Source organism: Hyposmocoma kahamanoa, unplaced genomic scaffold, assembly GCF_003589595.1.
Source record: "Hyposmocoma kahamanoa isolate Upper Pololo Valley unplaced genomic scaffold, ASM358959v1 62, whole genome shotgun sequence".
NCBI lineage: Eukaryota > Metazoa > Arthropoda > Insecta > Lepidoptera > Cosmopterigidae > Hyposmocoma > Hyposmocoma kahamanoa.
Window position 1 is genome coordinate 11,504,922 of NW_020653850.1, and position 14,654 is coordinate 11,519,575.

The following is a 14,654-nucleotide window of genomic DNA, read 5'->3' on the forward strand; positions in this document are numbered from 1 at the left end:
TTTAAACGCTTTCGTGATGGAAATTTCGACTTAAAGAACGAGGCACGAGGAAGACCGCCCACACAGGTGAATAACGATGAATTAAGAGAGATAGTGGAAGCCGATCCTAGTCAAACTACCCAGGAATTAGCGGCATGGTTTAACGTTACCTTACCCACAATATTGACTCACTTGCGTCAAATCAATAAAATAAAAAAATACGAAAAATGGGTGCCTCATGATTTGACTGATCTGCAGAAAGAAACGCGTGTTGAAACTTGTGTTGCCTTGTTGAACCGGTACAGAAATGAAGGAATATTGGATCGAATTGTAACATGTGATGAAAAGTGGATTCTTTATGATAACCGGAAAAGAAAAATGCAATGGCTGACCCCAGGTCAAATGCCACAACAGTGTCCTAAAGCAAAACTTACCAATAAAAAGGTAATGGTAACTGTTTGGTGGTCTCAGCATGGTGTTATTCACTATAGTTTTCTCCGATCTGGTCAAGCAATAACGGCAGATGTCTATTGTGCCGAACTCCGAACCATGTTGACAAAACTAGCAGTAAAACAGCCCCGACTCATGAATCGATCTTCACCATTATTGCTCCACGACAACGCGAGACCTCACACAGCACGAGAAACCATTTTGACCCTTCAGGAACTGCAGTTAGAAACCATTCGTCATCCTCCGTATTCACCAGACCTTGCTCCAACGGACTACCATTTTTTTCGTGATTTGGACAATTATCTACGTGACAAGAAGTTTTCTTCCCAGGAGGCAGTACAAAATGCTTTCACACAGTTTGTGCAGTCTAGATCGTCGGAGTTCTATCGCAAAGGCATTAATAACCTTCCCATTAGATGGCAGCAATGTATAGATAATAATGGCAACTATTTTGATTAAATAAATTTGTTAAAAATTTAAAAAATAAACAATTTAGATTTTCAGTACAAATCGGCAATTTCATACTTTAACCCCTATTACTAAGAAGTTAATACTTTTTAAACTTAATAGTTTGCATGTAATTTTCGTGTACTAGTTCAGTTAAATTATCATCTTTACAGGTAGAATGTAACAAGATAAAGTTTGATGACGTAGGATATTTATTTGATAACATAATCGTCACATTTTTACTTGCATTATTTGCTATTTATGAACTGTGTCGATGTATGAATTATAAAGAGTAAAACTGGGCAATAATTTCCTCAAAATACAGGCAATGTAAAGTAATGAAATTATATATAAAATGCCAATCGGATGGAGACGCTTCGACCATCACATTTTTGATACCCTTGAGCGTTGATACTTACGATAAAGATACAATTGCAGTAAAGAAAACTAAATAGCAATTAATATTTCATACATACGGAATTCAGCAAATTGTGTTTGTCACTTTGTCTGAAGAAATAATCTGACTTTGGAAACTTGATATTTTTTGTGGGGGCGTTAAAACGAAACGGTCAAAGTAAAAGGATATAAATTAAATAGTCGTCCATGTCACTCAAGGAAGTCAAGATATATGGACAGAAGCCAGGTAGTTAAGATTCTAAACAAAAATATGCGATAACGATTGAGATGTTAAAATTTTATTAGGACGTAACAAAGTGGAGCTAATTTACGTTCTTTTTGTATGAGATAAGAAGCGGTTTGACTTTGTTGACGAATGGCTTCTCGGTGAATGTGATAAATTATTGATACTTAGTCCTATGTGTTAAAATACATAACTGTAGAAAAAAGCTAAAACAATACAATATAAGGCGCACCAAACTACGAGTATTTGATTACCTGATTTTGGGGGCCGTCCTTTAAATATATATCACCCGTCACTAAACTTTTTATTAAAAAAAACTACACTAAAGAGGCTTCTAGCCATTACTTACAGTGCCTTTCTGTTTTCCTAATTCATGGTTGCACAACAATAGTGCTGTAAAGACATTTCGAGATAGCTACCACGTATCGGCGACAGATAAATCAAATGCAACCTCTACTTGCCGACACTATAATAACCATGATACCACAGCAAGGAAACGCATCCAGCAACTTTATTAACTAAACAGCAACGTGTAACTCAGTTTACTGTTACATAAACTTACCCGAGATTAGAAATGGGACGTAGTCTGAACTTTATACTTATCTCTTGAATCTCTACACTGATTTATTTGTAGAACCGATGGTCTAGCGGCAACTTTATCGCGTCACTTATCTTAATTTTGTTAGAATTGGAATCTGCAAAATCTGTTTCGCTATGAAACGTGACCAGAATTGACGCGATTTTAAAAAATGGGGAAATTTTAATGGCACTTTTAAGCTAAACTTATTCGTAGAATTATTCTTCAAACAACCAAATTAATGTAACTTCTAAAAATACTTCCTTCGATAGATGAATTTTTTAGCTATCTACAATGGAGTACAATTCAAAAACAACAAACCCGATGCTTCTTCCAAATAGGCCAAGTTACTTAAAATAGCCATAATCACGTGCACGTTATTTTTAGAGATACAAAACAGTAATAAAACTGTACAATTATCCGAAAACAACCAGAACGGATTTTTCCACGGAGCATTTCGTAAAGACACACTAAAGGGCATCGGCACAGGTGAATCTCCGCCGCAATGTTAATATAAATTGACATTTAGTTAAACGATTTTTTTCTTAAAGTGAATCTTTGAGAACTACACATAAATATTAATTAAACCTAAAAATGTAAACATTTTGAAAACCAAACCAAAATTGCTTACTTGTTGCAGAGCCTTCTCAATGCATAGCACGCGTGTGTAGGTACCTACCGCATACCCAACCTTTTTTTATTTAGAGCAGCTACAGTACCCGCACTATTGTGGTCCAAATTGAAGGAAGAAGTCAGCGCAATGACAGTGAGGTTTCACATCCCGTAGCAGTACTGTACTTTGCACAAATATCTATCAAAAGCATAACAGATCTGTGTAAGTCTTGAATTTTGACCTTTTACATGACCTTAAAGATGCTTACGATCAAGCAAGTGGAGTTCACTTGCTTGATCGTAAGCATGTTTATGAGCTTTCCCTTCACCAAAAAGTTAGATAAACGACAATGCACCAGCAGTTGTCATATGCGCCCAAACTAAGGCCGACTTAGATACCATCAAGCACGCGCCTCCTATGCTTTGATGTACATTACGTGAGCCACCAATTTCACCATAATTAGACTCGTTCTCATGACATTCCATCGATAACTTGGCAAGTGAAATAAATACACAATCATAATGCCACAGACAATTTTAAGTTCATAAAACAACATACTAAATTTCATAAAGCAGGTACAGCATAACTTCAAGAGCATTATTTTTTATCTTATTGTAGAGCCAACATGAGAGAATCAGTATTTTTTTTTCATTTTTACAATAGTAAATAAATACTCAAGATATACATAAACGCATATACAGCTGACTGGCAAAATCACACAATACATCTTCAATATTTTTGATGATGTTCATGCGATTAAACTCGTAAAAGTGAAATTTATGTATACAAGGTAAAAAAATACTGTGTTTTACAATATTTATGCATCCGTGTAAAACAAACCAAAATTGCCTAATGTCAGTAGTCATATTTAAAATCGTATGACGCATCCGAATCTCTTCTGCCCTTTTTACTGCTGGTAGTTCCGCTATCACATCGTTCTGTTCCCCAATCGTCTGATCCTTCTGCACTACTCCTACTTTGTTTCCTTTTACTCTTCCTCTTAAACTTGCCCCTGGTACTAACTTGACGGTCACTTGCATTTGCATAGCAATAAGATCTATGATCATAACTACGTACACCTTCTATGGGTTTTAATTCCGTGACGTTACGTAAATCGGGTGGTGGCGCCAAAGTACCTAATAGATCTGCTATGTAATTTTCTCTCTCGATTTTGTAACCCCGCGCTTTTTCAAATTCTGGAAGCAATGAAATCACACTATGAAGATACAAGTTGAAACTTAATATTTTCAAGTAGGTAGGTTACTAAAATAACGATTTTGTATCAACCCCATGCAGGTAACGTTACACTATATTTTTTTCTATCATATTTGCATTGGCTAATACTTCACCTTAACCAATTACTACCACTGTTACGATACGATTATGTAATTGGAATAGTTATAATTACTAATGTACACTCACTTTTGACAGCATCCTTCGCAAGTATATTGAGTCGATCCCTCATATATCTACAGACCATGTAGCCTGTTCGATTCAAGCCGTGGGTGCAATGGACGCCGACTAGGAACTCTGTAACAAACACATTGTGATGATTAATTATGCAAGAAACAGTAAATGTATGAAGAGTATTATGACTGAATATTTCCAAAATATTATTTAAATATTTCGGGATTCAAAACTATAAACAAGTAAAGCGCTTCATAAATATTTTTTTAGATCAGAAATTGGCAGAAATTTAAAATCTAATCGTACGAATAACTAAACTATTTTCTATGTAATTTCGACACAAGCAAACTAGATACATATCTACTTAGTAGGTTGTAATGTAAAAAAATTGCTCTATTAAATTGCAGTCTGTGCTATTCAAAATGTTCTTATAAATGAAGCCATTACAAAACAAGACATAATAACAAAAATAAAAAAGCGTAATCGAATTACAAGACAAAGAACGGCGGGATCGATGGGGAAACCACTAAAGCGGTCCACGGAAAATAAACGAAAACCTCATGTTTGCGTCTTCAAAATCGCACCGCAAACATCGGGTGAGATCGTTGACCTCCCCCGTCACACCCCTTCATACGGGTGTGAGGTAGGTGGAGAGGGTGGTAGGAAATCGCGGCCGTGGTTTGACACTTCCTCAGGAAGACCTTTGAGGTAACAGGAAAGATACTGAACTGCAGTGGGAGTCCTTTAAACGTTTTTTGTACTGATAGTTTACAAACGATCTTGTTAGAATGTTATTGACAAAACAGATCATAGCACGCTTTCAAGAGATATCAGATCAACTAGTATGTTTAATGGTTTTATTTAAATGCTTATACAAATAAAATACAAGAGCATATGTAACCGCTAATTGGATTCTATGATAAACATTTCTAAATAAAATCGGCGCCTAGCATGAGACAAAAATGGAACAAAAATGGTCGAAGCGAAATTCTCACGGAGCCAAGAGGTGCATTTGAGGCATTACTATGCACATATGCATGCCAACTCGGTTAAAAAAAAAACCTCCACAATCCATCAAGAGCCTTTCGTCGGCAACTCAATTAACGAACACAAGTACATTTTCAATTACCTATAACAACAAACAATGGTAATTATAATTGAAAGAATGCAATGCTTTGCAATAACTCTGAGCGAATATTTAAGTTGATTAAGATTATAAATACCATTTCAGTTTTGTTGTAATATTTACTTTTTAAAGGTTAATTTTTATAACACAATGGCAAAAAAGCCCAAATAATAAAACACATAGTCAATATTAAACAGTAGGTAACTTATTCACGAACAAATTTTATTATAATACAATAAGTTAATACATGTCACTAATTAGCATAGAAAGCACGCATTCCCGATGCAACTTGTAATAAACTCGATTGAAAATAAACATAACACTGGTAAGTCAGCGGACTGGCTCGAACCAACAGACAAAAGGTATCAAAAGAAGGCGTACACCAATCACTACAACGATATTCGTGATGCATTTCATTATTGCGTAATACGAGGACCCGACATAGAACCATAAAAAATCAGATATGGCGCCTGAAAAGAAGAAAATAAATACGTCGTGTTAAGAACGATAAAAACCTTTAACAACACAAAGATAGCGCTAAAACGTTTTTTAAGCAAAAGTCGTTTGCTACCCATATTTTTTAACAAACGGCTATTAGCGTAAAATCATTGACGTCACTTATGTCCTAAACATATTTTCACATGATCAGTGAACAAATATTGATATAATGAATAGTGTGAAAGATAACTTTATAAAAGCGAAATTATTTCAAAGCAAATTGTTAGTAGGACATCAATGTATGAAATCAATATGAAGTAAAATGCTTGCAATTAAGATATTCCATTTATATTCTGCCTGTAGAACATACAACAGCATTGTTCAGAATATTTACGATTTCTTCCGAAATCGGAAATACCTATCTATCAGGTCATAAATTCTATAGGTTCTTCCAAAGTTGCATTCAGTTACATTCTTGTCGCATCAATGGTTGAATAGGTGTGTGCATCGCAGATCGATAGTCGACAATCGACATTGTGTCGACTCGATATCGATACTCGCCTACGCGCAAACCTCTTGCATCATAATCGGCTTATTAGGATTTTACCACACGCATTCGGTCGCTATGATATGGTTGTACCGATGTTAGTTTCGATCTAAATCGTATTAATTACCCTTTGAGAGTAAACTACTAGGTCGCTACTAAAGTATTTACGTAATTTAAATGGCCGCAAAGACCAAATTAATTACAACCGCTGAACACGATTTCGAATCATCGGATACTATGATTAGTAATCGCTTAATAACCGTAAGTGAAAAGAATGTAGATAACATATTCTTTAATACAGTCGCTCAAAACGTAGTATTTTTCGTACTACAAATCGTGCCGAAAGTTGGATTTTTCACACTAGTGCTTTTTACTTTCCATTTTTTTTATTTACTGATGTTTCAAGTCTTAAACATAGAACTAAAGAGGTTGTATATTGTATATTATTTAATATTTATGTGCTTTGTGACGTAAGTCATTCGTCATTAAAACTTATATTTACTTACAAACATCTTATTTGTTTAAATTGCATAGGTGTTTTATAAAACAACGGGTTACATTTAAAAATACCAAAGTATTTTCCATAAAAATGGCTGATTGAGTATTAACAATGACCGAGGTGAATATTACGCTAAAATAGTGATTTTAATGTGGCTGAATACTGGCAACAGTTGCCATTGTAGTCTGAATTTTTATCAGACAAAGAAATAAAATGAGTTTTTTTTAATAATGTTTTATTTTACTTTCAACGTAGTTTTTTCGCAAATGTATTAAAAAACGTCGTTTGATACACGTGCGGATTTGTCATTTTTACTTGTCTCGAGACTCGTGAATAATGACTAACTTTCCGCACTTGTATCAAAAATAAGTATTAATATCAATTTTAAGAAAAAGAAGTTGCTATAAGGTATATATTATAATTTACTATCTTGTTTTTAAGTAGCTGCAATTAACACAAGTTTCTTATCACCAAAAGGGATCGTTGATTTATTTAGACTCTACGAGTAGACAGAGCAGTTCAAAACCTTTGTTAGTGCAACAAAAGTGCAACTTTGTCTTGAGAATAAACTGCTCAGAAAGCGATATATCCAGCTTTCATATCAACAAAGTTGGAAACTTTTGAGAAAACTCATTTTGCGTGACGTCAGCTCAATAATTTTAAGAAATCTTAGTTTATTGCGCAGTGTTTTCTTCGGTATGTAAGTGTGTTTGTGATCGAGGCGTCTGTAATATAAAAATCCTATACTTTAAAAGCAATATAAATTATCTTCCTATGATTTGCCAAAATGGTTAAATCATTTTTTAAATTAAAACGTCATGGTAAAAAATAATTAGAATAAAAACTAAACATAAAATTCATAATCAAAATAAACAAAAAATTATATCAATGAATACCAGAAACGATATTTAAATATTGTTAAATATCGATGTGGCATCGAGTGGCAAGTCATCCGTCTATAACGAGAATATAAATTCATACGTCAATCGTGATGCGACACATTCTGCGAGTAGAATTCAAAAAAGACTGTTCGGATGATTTTAAAATTTGTTTAGTTGTCTATTATTGTAATGACACTGATAGGTTTTTAGCCTCCTCGCACAAGTAGACTTTCTTAAGGATTAAGAATGAGTTACTTGAGTTAATTGTTTTCGAACTTACGTAACACCTATGGATCACTGTTATTATACACTAAGCACTCACGTAATATAGACTTCGAAAGATATGATAATTTCCAGTTCAAATAAGTACGCTCATCACTATTATTGCAAACATGAAATATCAATATTCAATAAAACATAACTTTATCACCTATAGACATTTACGCGAGAAATCGATGTCGCGTGAATACTAAAACAGAATATTGATACGATACTGCTAATGTGTGACATTTAAATGTCTACTTATGTGCTTGGGTTCACTAATTTAAAAATATTTCCATCGCACAAAGTAGTTATGAAAGTGGAATAATTTTTTGTTACAAACAATTGGAATATAGGGTTTAATTAATTCAATAAAAAAGTGCTTGTATTTGTTTACACTGAAAACCACATTCCGATTGTCTAAACATGTAAACGTCGCAACACCTTTTCAGATGTTGATCGAAATGCACATTGTCACCATTAAACGGCAAAATCTAAAAGTTCTAATATATATATAGTCGTTTTGTAACGTGCTACCAGCCAACAACGTAAAGAGCATCTGGTGGCTTTTGATATTGTCTTACCAACTCAGCATTGCCGTTTAAATCACCGTTTTTACTAATCATCCGTCAAACTTATGAAAACCAATTAGTTTAAATAGTGGGTTAAATAGCAAGACTGAGCCGGAAGGACAGGCCACAGAGTTGTTTTTCAGATATTTATTGTACAATTTGCTTTCAAAATTGTTAATACAAAATGTAGCATGCATGTAAAACTTTAATCCAAACACCGCAGTACGTGTGCGAATATGGTAACCAGTAGCAAGTGTTCCTACACGGTGTCGTGTAAATCGGGACGCGAGCGCGATCCGCCTGCGATAATCCGTGAAATATGTATATCGTCCCATTATTGCTCCGACATGTTATCCGTGTCTTTTATTTGTCCTGACGCCTTCACAAGAGCTACAACAACGCAGTTTGAAATTAAAACTGTTATTTTGTAGAAAGTCAATAAACAGAACATCGACAATGAAGAATTAAAGTAAGAAAGAGAAAGACTGTTAGGAATACTGGAATTTAGAAAGGATGACAATGTACTAGCATTTTGTGTTATTAAATTCACAGTTTAGTATAAAATCTCGGTACTTTAAAACGCATCAAAAAATACTAACAAAATATTTAAAACTACAGTATTTTAGAAAGGAACACACGGTCTTCCAAAATCCCGCACGAATCTGGCGCTACGCATGAGAAACCAGTTTCGTATTATATACATCTCACTCAATCTACTTAGCGACACCGATAACCCGCCATTACCAATGAAAATGCCGACTGATACTAGCATTGCTCGCTTACAATTAATTGAAACTGCCCACGTAATCTAATAAAAGCTAGTTTTGATGATCGGGACAAACAAGGGCGCCCATTCGTAATTAGAACTTAATGAACACCGAATATTGAGTTGGGCACCGTGAGAAGTTTGTCGATAACTACGATTTGTGTCACTGTAATTAAAAGTGTAGCTGCCGATAAACTCGGACATGCGGACCGAACCTGCTAGTTTTGACTCCTATGAGTTATTAAATAACCATTTCCGCTAGCTCTACCGCGCCGCCCTAATCTGAACGCTCACCAGCCTATACACCAGACTAAGTAGGCGACTTTATAGTTCTCTAAATTTTGGTTTTGCTACACATTCCTCGTTTATATCGAAGCGGTCTTTAATTGAAATCGTATGTTGTGTTCAGCGTCATTGATAAGGCCATTATACGATTTCGTTGACGATTAAACAAAGTAATCCGAAGTTGCAAAACGGAACGTGATAAAAATTCATTATTCAGCTCTGGTTACAAATAAGAACAAATGTAACGCAATACAAAATATACTTTAATGTCATAATTTTCAATGAATTACGCAACACCGTAATACGAAATACGGGTATAATTTTTACGGACAAGTTTACAATGCATTTCATGGGTAAGACGATATTTATGTGAATGTACCTACACAATGGAATAACTATTAGTGTCTATAAAGACCAGCGTGCTCTTTATGGTCTCGTAAAGTAATGCAATTAGGCAATGGGCATGCATTAACACCTCACCGCCTTCACCCACGCAGATTGGCGTACTATTCTAAGGCTTAACCGCACATTTACAGCCGACAGATCATCTTCCGCGAAACAGAACCTCGTTGATTCTACGACACTCTCTATATGTAAGCTATAAATGTAAACTGATCCCTAACACTAAGACCCGATCGAAAATTAAAAACTGCCCATTTATTTTTGTGAAAAGTTAAGTTTTGCTTTATATATTTAATATTTTAATAAAAACTACTGTAAACTAAGTGCCTTGAAAAGTTCTTAAATTTTAATTGTTTTAAATAAATACACGCCAGAAGCATATTGTGGGAGTAACATAAGAGGGTACAGAACACACTCACCTGTGGTCGACAAACCGAGTCGGGCTCTTTTTACTTGTACGGCCACTGAAGAGAAAACCACAACTCTAATAAAACGTTCTTTTGACGGCCCAGCAAGACCCTAGTACTGACCACGTGATGAAAATTCTACATATTCCATTTCATTATAAAGAAGGAACAATGGATACACTAACAGCCAGTAATGAATAGCTGGCGACAAAAGTTAGTGGTTTCTATCTTAAGCACAATAGTAATGAAAAATAAAAATTTTTTTTATTTTACTCGAAGTCCGCAAATGAGAAAACAAACAAACAAGCAAAGATATTTTCCTTAACTGTTGTATTTTAATATAAAGCCATCAGCAGTGTTTAAACAGAATGCCGTCTTTACCTTAAGCCCAAAAGTAACCAAACGCGCTAACACAATGCGCAAACGAAAATTTGACTCACCGCAATCTTTTCCCAGAAACTCGTCCATAGTGTCCATAAATCTGAAAGTAAAGGCAGCAAATTAATACAACCATAGTCGCCATATTTACACTTTACTTTTGAGCGACCACGCACTGTGCTATTTATCAATATTGGGCCATTATGTCTTACGATCACGTATAAATTTACGAACCTATACAAATAACACTCTAAAATCAATAATACTAAATCGTTGACCTATATTTCAGAAATTTTAATGTGGCTAATATATAATTTATAAAAACTCAACAGTTATGTAAAATGATACGTCACAACAGTTATTTAGCTATAAACATTTAATTGAATTTCACAAAAATCCGAAATCCATAGCATTCATCTCGACGGAAATGAAATATTATCATGTATCGATCGCAGCGTGTCGCCATTCTTTAATCGATTTTTTACACTTAAAACCATGGTCTGTAGGCGTTTTGAAATTACAAGGCGTTTCTACGGACAGGCCGGCTGCATTCTGCCAATTTAGTGAAATATGTTTGTTTTCATCGTAACGAATGCCTTTTGATATTTACTGAGAGGGTGCCGACAACCCTAACACTGTACTATTGGAATGTTTTCTAAAATAACTTAGTAGGGTGGTCTACCGATTCAAATAGGCTCGGAAATATCTCCCCTCTAAAATATAAACTCACCGAGCGAGATGCGATGACATCTTAAAGCCTATAGATGAATATTAGGTATTGTTGTGATGGTACAGTAGGAGGGTTGCCATGATTAAGTCTTGTCATGTAAAATGACGTTTAAAATACTTGGATAAGCGCCGTCATTTTCGAATTGCCCCTTGGGCTATGAACTTCGTGGCAAGGCGTCACAACCAGTTGCATCCGAACCGAATTTACAATTCAACCTATCGTTCGCATTAACATCTAAAACGGTTCAAATGAGCCCTTTGCTTAAATAAGATTCTCGTAAATTATTCAAATCTAAAACAGTAACTTTTAGATGAACGTTATTACGTATTTCAAACAGTGGCAATGAATTTAAATATGATTTTATTGCCATAGATATCAATAAAGGTCTATACGCTGTGATATCTAAACACGAACTTTAAAGTCGTAAGGATCACGACTTAAAAACTAAAATTGCCCGTGAAACTGGTAATCAACAATTGTATTCGTGCTCAAACAAACGATAGCAAACAATTTATGGAATTCTGATATTTTTACTCCAATAACGTTTACAAAACGAAACTACCCGCGACGTGTGGCGCCAGAGAGCAAACAATTTAATTATGCATAAAGTCACGATTCAACAGATTTTTAAGATTTAAGATGTTCTCATCGTTCTTGCGTACATAATAAATTTGGTTATGGTCGATTCTTCCCGGATTCGGACTTTCCGATATTTATAATTTAATTGTAGGTCAAGGTTCAGAAAATTTCTAAGAACAAATAAGCAAACTATTATGACGTTATTTCTCATTCTATAAATCTATTCAAACATAGGAAACGGTTTACTACGAATTCTGAGACATTATGTAAATAACGGTTTCTAAGGTCTCAACGAACAGTGTTTACGATACTTCTGACATGATGTGTCTGCATATCCATTCATCCACCTACACTGTTATATGATCTTGAAATCTTTTGTGTTATTTGCTAATAAAAAGGTCCAAAACCATTTCCAATTTAAAATGAGAGATACCGCGGCGGTAGATCAAGTAAACATTTTAAGTAGGAGGCATTTAACTCCGTACAGTTTTAACGGCCATAAAACACTTTATTGCTGGGCCCTTCCCTCAAGACATAGCGTGACGCGCAACTACTTTCCAAAATGATATTACTTATATACCAACCAATCAATTCTTTATCGATAGTTAACGTTAAAAATAGATTACTCTCAACGACTCTTTGTCGACTGTCTGTGACTGTTTGTGACTGTCTGTTTCTCGAAGTTTAGTGCCTTATATAATTCATCGGTTTAATTTCTCATTACAGTATAATTTTGGAAGTTTAAAGGGTAAATCACGTTAATTTGTTTAAAAAAATTGGATTCTGTCACGAACATTATGACATTTATTTCAAGTCTAGCACTTATACTTATTATAGTTATACTTATTATAATGCTATTATATATTTAACGTAACAAATAATATTTAAATTTAGTTTCAACGAGCCGCTTCCCACACCTTCTCATTTAACGTGTCATAAAACATTGCCCTACAAAATATGATCAAATAAAATCCACAAACAAGTTCAATATATCACATGCAAGGTCAACATGATCATTGAACGACTTTTAAACTGTTTGAATCAAACTTTCTAAGTATTTCCTGGCCTACACGGACGTTATTATTTAAAAACTGTCAAAACTGCGTATTTTATTACAAGGCGGGCACATCGAAGCAAGGTGAATTACATGCTTTCTTATTTAATATTAGCCGCGTCTTGCGTTTGTACCATAATTTATATCTAGCGGTGTTATCGGATCTGTGGATCGCTCCCGAGTTATAATCCGGGTATTTTTCAAGTGGCACGATGTCTGCCCCACAGACGGCGTTGCTGGAAAATTTATGTAACTACCAGGAGGCATCGCTGCAATTATTATTTCCCTTCCCAATATTTAAGACCGGAACGCACTAGGCGACTACCTCGCGTGATCGGAGCTTTATAGGATATCATATACCACACTCCGCGACCACGGAGCGGCGAGCGCAGTCACCCAATGCGAGTACAAGAAAAATCGAAGAATGCATAAGTTATTTTTACATGACAATAAACGATAAACTCCTTTCAAATAAGCTTATAAAATTTTGTAGCTTATAAAATGTCAAATTCACATAGCCGTTACAGGGCGCACAGTAACATAAAGCGTGCACATAAATTGTGCAATAATATTGTTGCAAATTAATTACTGATGTTTATTTATATGCCCATTTATTCGAGCTCACGTTTTTGTTTAATTAATCCAAAATTGAAATGTATTACAACCTTAATAAAATGTAATAATCAATGCAGGTACATTACGCAACAATTGAAAATTTACGCGAAGTTCTTAAACAAACAATGAAAAAGAAGTTTACATTTCAGAAGTATGTATATTATTTGATTTTCAATTCGGGACTTAATCACGTATTAAACATACTTTATTTACCTCGACGTTTCGGACATATTGCAACGTCTATGGTACATGGTATACCTGATTAAGTTCCGAATTAAAAATCAAATAATGTGTAAACATCGTGAAAGTTTAAATCAAAGTATGTATATTCATCACTAATAAAGTCCAAACAATATGAGTGACCATCGAGATATTCAAATTTGACAGATGCTTTCACAACACCCTCTAGACCTCACATAAGCGACGCAAGCGCATCCATCATGGTAGGAGCGCACATGTCGTCATGTCGGTGCACAACAAGCAACGAAAGTCCCCTAGAGATAATAGGCGACATTCTGATACGACGCCAGATAAGGACGAAGAAGGTTCCCATGAGATTCAGGGCGTAGGAACCTGCGCCATGAGGCCAGAGGTCAAACGTGGACAAAATACTTTGAAAACTACACTCTACATCCGGAACAAAGAGACAAGAGAATCCTTTTTTTTTTGTTTTGTTGCTAGCCACCCATTTTTACGTCCCACTTCTGGACACGAGTCTCCTCTCAGGCGCGGGTATTAGGCCATAATCCGCGACGCTGGCCCAATATGGCCGGGTTGGGTACTTCACACGTTTTCCGGCAATGGTGAACCTTCTTCGAAGTGCAGGTTTCATCACGATGTTTTCTTCCACCGAAAAGCTCATGGTAAATTTCAAATTAACTTTCGAGTCCGAATTCGAACCCACGACCTCTGCTTGGGAGGCGGTATGTCAAACCATTATATTACCACGATATTTTTTTGTTTTATCACTAAAATAATATTGGCTATATAAGATTCAAGGC

At 35.1% G+C, this 14,654-nt stretch overlaps 1 protein-coding gene across 2 annotated transcripts in view; it reads right to left on the bottom strand.

The window, feature by feature from the left end:
* Nucleotides 1–3,329: 3,329 nt before the first annotated feature.
* Nucleotides 3,330–14,654, bottom strand: part of LOC113229583 (RNA/RNP complex-1-interacting phosphatase homolog) — a 64,446-nt gene continuing 53,121 nt past the window's right edge. For both annotated transcript variants that reach the window (XM_026463234.1, XM_026463235.1), the window contains 3 exons: nt 10,738–10,778; nt 4,129–4,236; nt 3,330–3,902 (listed from right to left, as the gene is read on the bottom strand). In XM_026463234.1, coding sequence (XP_026319019.1) covers nt 3,562–3,902; nt 4,129–4,236; nt 10,738–10,778 — 490 coding nt within the window. In that variant the 3' untranslated portion in view covers nt 3,330–3,561. The remainder of the gene's footprint in view (nt 3,903–4,128; nt 4,237–10,737; nt 10,779–14,654) is intronic.